Consider the following 13,717-nt stretch of genomic DNA (forward strand, 5'->3'; position numbering starts at 1 on the left):
GTATTTAATCAGATTTTGTTTCCTCCTTAAGGAAACGAAAAATTAACAGAAGAGATAAAAACTAAGAGCATATTTTCCATATTCCAGAGTATGACATTTAGCATTCTTAGAAGAATAAACACTTTTGAAGAGTCAAAAAGTAAAGCTATTTAAGGATACAGTTCCATAAAAGTACCCAGGACAAGGCCACTTTTCTCCTCATCTACAGACTGCTGCAGAGAGTCAGAACCTGCAGGAGCTAAAGCCACATCCAATCGATAACAGCAAGTCAATAAAAAAAATAAATATGAAAATAAAAAATGTCTTAGCTGCTTCAATCATGTGACAAAGTTCAACAGAATTTGTCAATGAAGGATAAACAACCACCCCATGTGATCTAACATCCCAAAAAAACGCCTAAAAAGTAGAATATCCATGTATCTTACACTAATTGGGGTATATCCTCTTTGGAGAACAGACTTAACAAGAGAGTTCAAAAGTTCCTTTCTGCCTAATTTGGAGGAATGTTATGCGTTAGACAGCAAGCAAACTCAGAATCACCTACTTTAGCAATTCTGATCATCTTATTATGTAATTAACATTTCTCTTATTAATACATATTATTCTTATCAGAAAAGAAGAGACTGAAGTAAAAAAGGTAAAATACAGTTCTGGCCTACTTTTCTACAGGTGAGGAAGGGACAACCGCAGAGAAAACATTTCAATAGCACAGGAAGTGTCCATCCCAAGTAAGAGCTTTACCTAGCCCGGAGGTCAGCCAGCTGATCTGTCATTTGCCCCAGGGTTTTGCAGGTGCCCAGGATCTCTCTGCGCTCTTTGCCTGCACACAGCTCTCCTGCTTTGCCAGCTTCATCCAGGATCTGCCTTATGGCCTGCTCACCAGCATCCCCTGAGGCACAGGGTCAGTCAGGAGAACAAACAAGACATTCTGTGACACGTATGAGAAAACTACTGATATCATCATGTCACATGAACTGCATTAGGTTCAGTCGTGAAAGTACATTTATTAAAAATGGGGATATCCACAAAAACAACAATTCACATCCAACTTTTACAATTGTATTCGTTTGGCTATTTGATTTCAGAGGAAGTCCATATGAAAAAGTCTTTCAACATCCAAATGGAACAGGCCTCTACCGAGTTTGACTTCAAAGATACATACAAAGGTAAACAAACCCCTTAAACAAGTAAAGGTGATTGCAATTAAGCATATTTATTGCAGATTTTCATATTAAAAATTTTATGTCAAGACTGAAAGGCAAATACTTAAGAGATTCTGTTAGGGAAATCTCAAGTTATATAAATTTGAAAATACAAAAGAAGGGATTTTAAATATTAGCCATGGCTGCAATTAAGTACTGTCCAGTTCCTAAGTTTTTGGGTTTACTGCTGGAATGCAAATTAAGAACATGTATGTTCCATAGAATACATCTGTTTTAGACCATTTAGAAGCAGCAAATCCTTCTAGGTCATTAGACATAACTTGTTCAATTCCCAGTATCTAAAGAAGGAATAAATGCAGGCACCTTCAGAATGATCCATTATAAAGGTTATTAAATGCTTATAGGCCATTTTGTCTTAAACAACAGAAATAATGAGACCTTCAAAAATCAAAATACTTTATGCTATTGCTTGTGTTTAAGTATTACCTGGGGGTGCATTTGGATCTCTCAGCCAACCTTTTGCCTGATTCATCTTTGAATCTATTAAGGCTAAAGCTCTCTTCATGGCTTCAGTGTCCTTTACAAAAGAGAAACCAGCAAAATTATTCTCAAAGCAAAAACATCAAAGCACAAGTAATCAATGCAACCAAAGATGACAAAGGCTCTATAAAAACCCATTCATATAAGCAGCTCAAAACCAATTTTCAAACTAGCAGGTCATAATTGATTCTTTCCAGTTAGAACAGACATTTTCATTTCACTCAAAATGCAAAAATTATGCATGCAATTTTAGTGTTTTTTTTCTATTTCTGTATTTACTAGTGCTTTAATTTCTAAAGTTGGAGCTCTAATAAGCACACATCTTGGAGTTAGTTCCATTTTACATCAGGGCACATAGAAGAGTTGTGATGTAATTCGAGTATCAATATCTGGAAATTGCCCAGTGAATTTTACTACTTACTTCAGTGTAAGAGGCTGCACATCTGCATTTCTCACCTGCTCTGCTGTTTAAAGTCAAAGAGTTACTGTTTACAGAAAAGTAAGACTACAAGCTAATTTCTCAAAGTCTCAGATATGGAGTTGAATGTCTTTGGAGGTAAATACATGTGTTTACATGTGATTGTTTAAAACTCTCAACTCCTCTGCCAGGATCATCAAAGAAGGTGTTTCTTTCATCATTATACCACTACTATCCAACACATCTGGCTGCAGGGGAAACAACATCCCAGTTCTGATTTCTCTGCACAGCCTGTACATTGTTCATGTGCCATCCCTCCACTAGAGGCCACAAGTTTTCCATCTTACATAAATGGAAGGATAGTGAAAACAGTAACGTGCCTAAGTAAGAAGTTGTGGAAAAGCCAAAATAGCTTTTTGCCACACATACCATGGAAGTGATTTGAAATGCATCTAAGATCCCATGATTGGTATAGAGATGACAAAAAGAAGCCTGGTTCTCATGTAGCATCTGAACCAGACTGCCCATGTCCAATGCTTTTGAAGAGAAGCCTAGTACCATCAGTGATCAGTACAGGACTTTACTATAGCATGTGCTATCCTGGCAACACTAAAGAAACGCCACATTTTTACCCAGTTGTTCATTCTGCATGCTTACTCTCAAACATACAACACTAATATTCTGACATTTTTATTCAGGCATGTTGGTCTGTCAGCTATTCATAATTCAGCAAGAAACTGAATATTTTTAAAGGCTCTTGAATCACAGCCTGAGAGAGAGCACCAAAAGCAGAATTATTTTCATCTGGATGACTGGGTCTAAAATCGAGGAAATGGGTCTCCAAACTTAACAAGACCTGTTTGAAAAAGCTTCCAAAAGGTAGGATATGCAGCTAGGGGTGGGAGATGGGCACATTATTTTAAAAATCATCCTCTCTATAGCTTAAGAATTGTGCATTGAATGTATTATAAGAGACAAGCAAATATTCATTGAATATTCAAATGTGTATATAAATCTTACTGCCTATGAAGGTAGGTGTTACTGTTTTCTGTTGTTTATATTGGGCTGAAGCCACTTTAGCTTGAAATGAATGGTCTATTTCAGGCCTGTCTACCCAGAAATAATTTCAAACAACAAAGTGAATTTATTAAAAGGCAACAGATGTTTCTTATTGTGTCAATGAGATGGTAGGAGTGGGAGGAGAAAAGCAGTGTTGGGAAAGCTGTCATTGCCCCTCCCTTTTCACTCTCACAGGCTTTTGTGTTGTCCCAGCTGCCTACCGAGTGTTGCAGTTTCAGCAGAATTACATAGAAGCCTCTGAATCTGAAGTGTAATTAATATCTGAGGACAAAAATCATAGGTGTTCCAGATTTTGCACTTCTGATTTTGTAATTGCCAGCACTGCCCCAGCAGCAACAGGATCCATCTGCCCTGTCATATGGAGTTACATAACTGGATTACTCTGCAGGGTGAGTCCTGCTATCCTGTGTTCCTCTACAGTCATGTTGGCAAAATATTGTCCCCTTTTTCTATTTAAAATAAAAATCTGGTGAAATCCTAGCATAAACACTTGAAGTGTTTCAAGACAACTGCTCTTAAAGCACCAATTCCCCATCTACACAGACCCAGGAATCCCTCTCAGCTATAGCCCAGTAAGGAGTTTTCATTGCAGTGAGTTGAATAATGCAATAGAAAACTAGAATGCACCCTTAACTAGGTTTGTTGGTACAGCACTTTTGTGTCTGCCAGAGCTGTGCCTGGTGTCAGATACCCGGCAAGCAACAAAGGTAAAGCCATACTGAAAGGTCTGGACTTAAACAATTCAGGCTATTAAGAAGCAAGGAAGACAAAAGCAGAAACACTCAATCTAAAAAAGCACAGCAACTTGCTCAAGGTCTCACTGCTTGAAAGTGTCTTGATAGTCCTTATTTCTGTAGGTGTTTAAATACTTTATTGGTCTCCTAAACAGCTAAGTATGTTTAAAATTTAATTCTTCGAGATTTGCCAACAAAATATCGTTTGCAAGCATGAAATTTTTCTTAAATCCCACTGCTCTTCTGAAAAAAAAATTTATAGAGTTTTATCAGCAAAAATTTATTCTTTCTCTTCTGTCCCTGTCAACAGTTCCCCTGTTGCCAAAAGGAAGTTTATTAACACTATTACATTTTCAGAAGAGGTAAACAATTTCAGTTAATCAAGTTTTACAACTAGGGCAACACTGTCTGAAGGGAAAAGAGCAAGCTGGATTTGTTCCAAACCAATTCCTAAAGCAAATATTAATGAAGACACTTCTATGCATCATTTCTGCCACTACCAAGAATTTTGAGCTTATTCAGGGAGCAGGTAGTATTGGCTCTGCTATGCAGAAGAGCAAAATAAATCCTACACAATTCCTTACTGGATGTAAAACACAACCTCTGACTCAATAAAGTGGTCTAGTCTAAGGATATCTGCATTTCATGACCAAACAAGGCAATGTTGTAGGAAATAGGCAAGCCAGTGTTCTGGTAAAATAGATAGCTTAGTCACCCTTCAGGGTTCAATCCTGCAAGATATTAGATATTTCTCAACTTTTTCAACTGTTAATTCCCTCCAATTCCATGGAAATGAAAGATGTCTGAATTAAGTATTACTTCAAATTCATTTTAAAATAAACACTTAAAATACACACAAGAGAAAATTAAATTCCTTTGTAAAACAAAAAATTCAAGGAAAATATTTCAAAGCTATGAATGAAAAAATAGATACAATTCTTTTCCCCAAGATATTGTCCAAGAATAGTATTTCAATTCTAAAGCACCATACTATTTTTAAAATCCACTGTAAGCAGAAATTATTGTAATCTAGTAATAGTAATGTGCAGAGTCCAGAGAGACCTACAAAATAGTTTACCTACAGCTACAACTCCTCCCAAACCTACAACTTTGGCTCTATACTTGTTCATTCTCCACTCTCTCTAGACAGATTGTGATAATTCAAGGGACAAAAAACTCAAGATGGACTAATAAACATAAAATGAAGTTCAACGTCAGCAATAGCATGTACTACACACATACAAATTCAAGGCTGAGCATCCCCAAACACCTTACTTTATTCCAGGAAAACATGGGGAAAATCTTTTCTTTCACCATCAGGTACAAAATGCATGCAATAGTGACCTCAACTACAACTAAATAGCTCCTTCACCTCCCCTCCTAGCAAAATAACAAGTCAATTGTTAGACATGTGTGCAAATACAGAATTATGTCTGTGCTAGGTGACTATTGGCAAACTAGCTTCTGCTTCGTCATCCCAATGCTTTTTTCAATTCAAATGCCTTGTCATCACTATTTGATTAATGCCCAGTGCTACAGTTCCACATCATCAAAATATCTTAATTCAAAAACAAAACACAATTAAAAAGTTCTCAGTTCAGAGTAGAATTATACTTCAATTATACTAATCCCCACAACATATTTATGCATTAAGCATAACGACCAATATTTTCCATTAGGAAGTACTGCTAATATACCAACTGTTTTCTTAATTAAATCCCGTATTAATCTTCCTCACAGCGGTATGAATAAGAATTTCCTAAGCCTAAATTGTCAACTCTTTGCAATAGACATTTTTCTTTACCACAAAAATTTCCAAATTTTTTGTGTAAAACAAAACAGTATTCATATTTCATAAAATACAAGAAAGTTTAAATCAAAAATTAAACTGAATTGAAAAAGTACCAATACTAGACTGCAGTTTTAAGCCTAGACCTAAAGAACATGAACCTTCTAAAATGAAGGAAAGCTATGTGTAAAACACTATGGAATAGACAAAATTCCTGACTTAATAAAGCTTTCTGGCCATGCAGAAAGCTGATTCCTGCATGACTGGACCCTTTGTCACTACATAAATTAACATAAAAGCATTCAGCAAGAATGTGCTGTAAAATCTTGCCTTGACTCTAATCAGATTCAGAAAGAGTCTTAATGCAGATCAGCTTGCAATTACCATTCTCAGTGACAGCCAATGCTACAACAGCTAGGCATAGCTATTATCATATTTTTAAAACTGTGTGTATATCCATAAGTATAAATGCCAGTGGCACAGCTGGCACACAGAGAAGTTGCACAGCACACGGTCTGCACACACCACAAAATCCCACAGACATGCTTTTTTTTGGTTTAGTACAAGGTAGAGGTGGAGGGTGTGGAAGAAAGCTTACCTTCTAAAGGTGAGAAAAGGGTAAGAAACAGGACAACAAAAAGAGATGCATACAGTAGTCATAATAAGGAAGTGATAGTGACAAAATAAATCAAGAGACAAACTAAGGGTCAAGTGCCAAACAACATAGGCCAAAGTGATTTTATATCTTGGTTACATCAATGTTAGATTTCCTGCTAGACTTCATTTACTAACCGGTCTAGCTTCCGGTCTTAGTAAGTTTTCCATGACATTTATCCTTGTTTGTTGCTCATAGCATTAACCCTTAAAAAAACATCTTCAGCAATTTACTTCTAAATACTCAAAAATAACTTGGCAGGAATTTCAGTTATGCAGCTGCATTTACTTGTGAGCTCACAACACTTATGATTCTGTCTGTCAGACCTGCTTTACAGTCTTCTAGACATTTCAGCATCACTTCAGAGCAGCAATTTGCTCCATGTAAGTGGTTGCAGTTACACAGCTGAACACTGAGGTATAGGAACCAATCCTGTCCATAAGCCAGCTTCACAGGCAAAACTTACCCAGAAAGCCACACCAGTCTAACAGATTTGAGATAAGACAAAAACCTGAAATTTACTCTCATGTCCAGAATAAAAATGGGGCAGGGAGAAATGGGGCAAGTGTTTAAGGAGGAATTCCCCAAAATTGACTAAAATGTCTCAATTCCAAGCCTTTTGCACAAGGAATACGACAGTAGCCTAACTTTTCTGGCAGGATCTAGAAGGCAAATCTTGATCTCATGAATGCCTAGCTATGAGGCCAGTTGAATGAACAATAACTTTTTTACCTAACTTTCCTATGTCAAAAATTATTACGTAGGATAGTTATACATAACTTATATACTTCTCTGAGTGGAATACACTATACTGCACGACTTCCTAATGATGCTGAAACTAAAGCATGAATAAATCTGTCCTCTGTTTGACCACTGAGTTACTGTAAACCACTGAACTACCTTCAAATCCCACACTAGTTTAACTTTGCATATTGACAGAAAGCTCATTTTGAAAGATACATGAATATATTTATCTCTGAAGATATTTGACCTTGAAGAGATTATATGATGCAATTACATAGTGTTACAAAACTGATGCACTAATACATATTCCAGTGGTCTCAAAAGTCCACGTTTAAAAGGGCAAAATATGGTAGACAAAAAGTAGACTTCTACATGCAAATGTTGATATGAAAATACCTTGCTCGCCCAGGCATCTTCATCCCAGGAAGTAAGTTGCAATACACGAATTATTTCATTTATCTCAGCACTCATTTTCTCTACTGTGAAATTACGGTTTTTCAAGGCCTCTTCTATTCCCTGGCTTTTAGAATTTTTTGTGGTTACAAAAATCTTCATAGCTGTGAAAATACCAGAGATTATAGCTGTGAAAACACCAGAAAAAGGTATATGCAAGACCAATCAGTGGTCAAGTTGACCTTCTACTGTATTTATATGGAACATTTTCTTTTGGTTGGACCATTTTCTCTCAAAGAGATTGTAGTTTTAATACCAGAAACACAGTTACTTGCACTTGATTACAGATGTTGAGATTAATTAACATAAAGCATGTGAACTCCAGTTCAAAACAGTAATTCAGAATGGTATTAAAGAACAAAGCAAAAAATACCTGAAATAAGTACTGGCAATAGCTCCTTCACTGTATTCATGGAGTTTACCAGCATAACCCTATGTTCCTGATGAGTTAATTCTTGTTGTCTCTCATCAATCATTTTGGCCATCTTTGTCATTCCTAAAGATTGAAGTAATTGAACATTGAAACACTTGAGATTTCTAAACAAGAATAAGGCATAGCAATTGATAAAAGCTATATTGAAGTTTAAAACTTTTGTATTAGCAGCTATTTTTTTACACACATTCCAGATACTTCAGAGAAATCACCTATTCAAAACCTAGCCACTATGTAAAGTAGAAAGACTACCCAAATGTCTTGATTTAAAATTTTATCAATAAAATAGGAAAATAATTGAAATTACTGGTTTAGGACATGAAATAACTTAATGAACACTGGAAGCTGATTTAAGGGGCAAGGGAAGGGTGTTATCTTTCTGTTAAGGTTTGATTCTTGCCTAAGTAAAGGACAGAAAAAGGAAACATCAGGATTTTGTTTGTTTACTTGGAGGTTCTACCAGAGGTCAAGAACTGTATTTATTTACACTTCATATTTGCTAGAAAAGAATTACATTTATTCTACAGCAATAGCTAAGACTTGTGCGGTTTACCACACAGTGCACATGGAAACTTCAGACACAGCTTCATAAAAACTTAAGATTATTTAAATTGGTGCTGTTGTGCTCCTACTTTCTCCTCCAGGGTATAAAACTGGAAGGAAGCTGTATATTCTTTGGCTGAATTACCTTTCTGCTGGTTAGCATCTTAGGCATCTTAATACTGTTTTCATAACATCATTGAAAAGTAGTAGGATGCTCATACTGACAGACTGCCCAGAGAGGCAAGCTGTGCAGAACCATATTTCCTTTTAAATGACAAAAGCCTTAAGAGGTTAATGTTAATTAATGTTCCACTCTCTACTTCCAGCATAAAACCCATAAGCACTTCCTTGACTTTAGGCATACCTGCTTATATTCCCCTTCTTTATATATTTATTTATTTAACCTTATTTAACATGAATGGTTAAGTTCAAATGCCCATTAACACTACTACAAGGAATGAGGACTTTACATTTTGTGGGCATGGGCTGGAGGTGTTGAGCAGCAGTCAGCTCAGACAAAGACAGAGCTTCTACAGCACTCCAGAAGCACAAGGCTCACTATTTATTCAGAATATCATGAGTTTAGAGAAGATTATTTGCAATAAAGGTAACAAGCCTACATCTCACTCTAAGAAATTAAGACACTTACCCAAGACCTCTGTCGTTCATATGTAAAACCAAATTATGCATGTGATGTTCAGTGAAAAGACCCAAATGCTTGTAGCTGAGTCCAACAGAGCAAACTTAATTTAGGGAAAACTTCCATTTTAAAGATATGTAGGACAATAACCAAAGAGAAACTAGAAGTGTATATACCAAGTCAAATAAAAAGTCTCAGGGAAAGAGAAGATAGCCCTTTTATTTTTTTCCTATTCAAAATGAGGCAAAAACTATTTAATTGAAGGCAAGAAACAAAAGTTTAGAGAACACTATACCGCCATATGGAACTTCAAAGTTTTTCCACATCTAGAAACAAAATCAAGTATACACGTGTTAAATCAAAATAGGATAATCTACAAACATGCTCTGTGCCATGACAGCTCAGTCGTTTCATTTATCACCTAGCCACATGACACAAGTATTTATAAATATAAAGTACTAACTAGATTCCTGCTGGTTTTATATAAGCATTCTTTAGTTCAGTGTAATTTTAATTCCAACATCTTCCTACACTGCCACCACCACATCTCAATTTTACAGAATACGTCTGTTAAATACTTTAGCTACTTCATGCTGAAGCTAAAGCATTTGAACTAGCAGATGATATAGGTAAATGATAGATTTCCTCTAGGGCAATAAAGAGATAGAGACAGCAGCTCCTCGCTTACCAATCACTTCCTCCACTCAAAGTGTGAGTTAACACAGTGAAGTAACAAGTAGTGAAGGAGCATCAAAGAGCAAACAGAGAATTTCCATAACAGCTGGGCTTTTGTATCATACTTCAAGACAGCTATTTCTGCAATCTCATTAAGATATTAACACATGACATGTAGCACAAACTAGTCCAAAAAATTCCTACTGGGCCTAACTATATCAGCCAGTGCAGACGTTTTATCAGCTTAATGCATTTTATATCTTGAGTGCTTAGTTACACAGCTTTCTCATTTCTTTTTTGTTTTATCCTTACTTATGCATGCTTCCTTCCTTCACAGTACAGGAAAAGTACAGCACAGATCATTCACATGCACATCTCATTTACCAACATCTTCTGTATTCTTAAAAGAGACTGGAAACAGAGTCATTCTTCCCAATAGAAACTTCCAGAGTAACTGCTTTACCATTATCCCAGTGCTCAAAACTTGGGTGAGAAAGACACTGGCAGGAGAAGGAAGTAGTGGAAAAGACTATACTTAATATATTTATGAAAGACTGGAGCAAATCAAACCTGGCCCTAAATTCTTTGTGTAAGTCACCAGATCCTCCATTGTCTCTACCACTTCCGCCACAGTCAAGTATTCCAATATTCCTTTGCAGACACGGATGATTTTACGGACCTAAGAGAGGAACATCCCATTATTTCTTAGGTAAAGCTCAGTTACACTTGCATTAGGAATGCAAACCTGTTATTAGAACAGTTTAGTTATAGCATTTGCCAATAGGACAAATGGGCAATCATAAAGGTCTGAGATCCTGAATAAGTTGCCCAAATTCCATTAGTCAAATGCTGTAATGAGCCAATATTTAATTAGCTTTCCACTACTCAGAAATGCAAAATCCTACCTACAATGTTTTCACTTTGTATGATAAATGAAGGATAGCATTGAGAACATAGATTAGAGATTCATTTATGTATGCTGTCATGCTTGAAGTTTTTCATTGCAATTTCATCAATAAAATATTTAACTTAAATCACAAAGCAAAGCTACATAGAAAGCAGACTTCAGGCTTTCAGACTTTCAGAGGAAGTATCATTTACCATACAGCTTTACATATGGATAAAGCATTACCCAGCATTCCAGCAGGGAAGATAGATCCAACATCTTAAACTTTCCAGAAAAATCTGTGAAGGCTGATTTCATTTACCTCTGGACCTCTGCCTCAGCTGAACTTTTTTCAGTCTACATTTGATTCCTAAACAGCTCTCAGTCAGTAAATATTCTAACCTCTGAACCACATTACTTCTTCCATCACTACACACAATTAGTATGGAAGAACAAGTAAATTAACATTGAATTTGTATCAACTACATGCAGTGTTTAGCACCTAGAAAAGGCCAAAGATTCCTCTGAAACTCATTTCAGTTTGTCCCAATGTTATTTTATATTGAAACATAGGATAGACACAAGCCAACTTAAATACTTGTGAAAAACCAAACATTCCTGACTAATGGCTTTCTTTTCAGGCAGGCAGTCCCACAAAGCATTAACTTCACAAAAGTCAACTCATTTCCTAAACACTAGAAAGAGAGATTAAAAGCTATTAACTTCCTTGAAAGCCCAGTAACACTTCTATTAAAAATAATTTCAGAGGAAGATGCTAACATTGCCATGAGATGGTTAAATGAGAGGAGGATACCATGTTAGATTACTCAGAACAGCAAGAAGAGAAACAATCCCATAGGTTAACAAATTGTAGCAGAATTAGGACTGACATCAGCATTTCTAGCAGCATGATATTTCTTATTCAGAAATAAGCAAGACTCTACATCCCCAGAAAGAGCATCAAAACTAGGATTTGTTAACAAAAAAATTTAAAACATGAAGACATTTACATTTTCTTGCAACTGCGGCTTTTTTTTGTACATATGAGGGTGGACAAAGAGCACTTCGGAGTCAGTTTCTGGCTTGTGCAACAGCCAAAACATAGATTTGTGTAACTGTTAGATTTATCAGAACACATCTTCTGCCTGACTAGCCACAGTCCAAATTTGCATTACCTCCCATGCCCCAAGGCAAATTAAATTGCCAGAGCTAATGAACCAGACAACATGTTAGAAAGTGGATCAGTATCAATGGATACAGAAAATGAAAGGATCAGTAATGGGTAAGGTGAAGGGAATACAGAAAAGCATCAGGAAGGTATCGGATAGTTGATGAGATCTGGCCTTTTTGAGCAATAATTACAGGAAGCACCTAAACATTATGGCATGCAAAAATGCTTCTAACAAAACAGAGCAACAGGTCTCAAGCTCCTTCTGACAGAAAGGAATGCAAAATATGTTTCCAATCAAGATGAAATGGTCAAAAGCTCATTAATCTATTTAATAGTTTGGTTTAGCTAATTTAGTTAGGAGGACATTTTAATTAGCAATACTGCTGTGCAGGCACTTAAGTCAGTCGGGCTGGGATTCCTACCTCTGCTTCATCAAATGTCAGGAGCAAGTCTGATGTTCCAGAAAGGATTCCTCTTGATCCATCAATGAGATAGTCACGAGCTGGTACTGAATAAGGATCTGCTTGCAGCATCTGGGCCGCTCGCACAAGTTTGGTGCAGGCGTTCTCCACTCTGTGGAAAGCCAGCAGGCAACACTTGCTGATTAGTTTCTGCCTGTATGACAACAGGCTTGAGAAAAAGTTGGATTTATTTTTAACTTTACCGTTTGAAGTACCACAAGCAAACTGATCATTCTACACCTTGATAGTTAAAAAGGCAAGAGTATTTATTGTATTTTTTCTAACAAAAAGTCACCACCAACCATACAACCCAGTTTTTCAGAAGACACACAACCTTCCCACATAGGGAACGCTAGAAGTACCCCTTACAGAGCACACAGAACAGTGTCATTAAGGAGAGCTCCCAACCCTTACATTCTTCATGACAAGAGCAGGGAACAAAACAATGATTCTTTTAGGACTTCACAATCAAAGTAACTGTTAACTTTTATTAACCTTGTCTAGGCATTGTTATTCAAGTAGTAATTGCTATCGATAAATATTACATGACAGCTACATATTAGGACAAAATAACATCGTTTCAAGAAAGACACTGTGCTCTGGTCATTGAAGCTGTAGTTCAGGTCTTCAGAATGTTAACACTCATAGAAAGCGCATTTTAAATAACCACAAAATGTAGTGGAGAGGTACAGTGTTCAAATGCAGCTTGCAATTCCAGACATAAAAGCAGAAAGAAGATTTTGCAAGATATTACAGTATGTAACTACAGTAACACAAAAGGTACTTACAATAAGAAGATAAGCTCTGAAATTAGTTCCATCAAACCATTTAATATAACAATTTTAAAAAATCAAAAATTGGAAGACTGAAAATATTTTTATTTTGTTCTCTTATAATTACTTTTGTGACACCTTTGCAGAATAAAAAATTCTGACTTCCCTTTCCTGTTAGCTATGCTACTTCTGACTGCAGTTATTGACTGCACTTTCCTCCACTGTCTCCCATTTCTATTAAGTGTAGTGTAATAAATAATGCTCTGTGCATGTGAGTGCCATGTGCTCATTCAATAACATGAGGTTCCAGCAAACATAAAAGACTTTTATTACAGCAATGCTACCTCTTATGAACACTTTTACATGCCTGCCACATAGCTCATGTTCTACTGACCACTTGGGCACACTCTTTTATCATACTTCAGTAAGAGTACTTTTGGGAAGTTTTAGTTAACCCATTCCCCACCCCCCACCCCATGCTCTTTGCTAACAGAAATATTAGAACTTAATGGTTACATCTAAATTTAACAAGTAGAAATAATACACCCATTACAGGAAA

The 13,717-nt window shown here is 36.3% G+C and overlaps 1 protein-coding gene across 5 annotated transcripts in view; it reads right to left on the reverse strand.

Moving 5' to 3' along the window:
• VCL (vinculin) overlaps nucleotides 1-13,717 on the reverse strand; it is a 55,463-nt gene that overhangs the window by 18,205 nt on the left and 23,541 nt on the right. For all 5 annotated transcript variants that reach the window (XM_072931535.1, XM_012574529.5, XM_072931536.1 and 2 more), the window contains exons 3-8: nucleotides 12,347-12,497; nucleotides 10,438-10,546; nucleotides 7,950-8,072; nucleotides 7,520-7,680; nucleotides 1,650-1,740; nucleotides 742-889 (exon numbers count right to left, since the gene is read on the reverse strand). In XM_072931535.1, coding sequence (XP_072787636.1) covers nucleotides 742-889; nucleotides 1,650-1,740; nucleotides 7,520-7,680; nucleotides 7,950-8,072; nucleotides 10,438-10,546; nucleotides 12,347-12,497 — 783 coding nt within the window. The remainder of the gene's footprint in view (nucleotides 1-741; nucleotides 890-1,649; nucleotides 1,741-7,519; nucleotides 7,681-7,949; nucleotides 8,073-10,437; nucleotides 10,547-12,346; nucleotides 12,498-13,717) is intronic.

The sequence above is a fragment of the Taeniopygia guttata genome, chromosome 6, assembly GCF_048771995.1.
Source record: "Taeniopygia guttata chromosome 6, bTaeGut7.mat, whole genome shotgun sequence".
Classification (NCBI taxonomy): Eukaryota; Metazoa; Chordata; class Aves; order Passeriformes; family Estrildidae; genus Taeniopygia; species Taeniopygia guttata.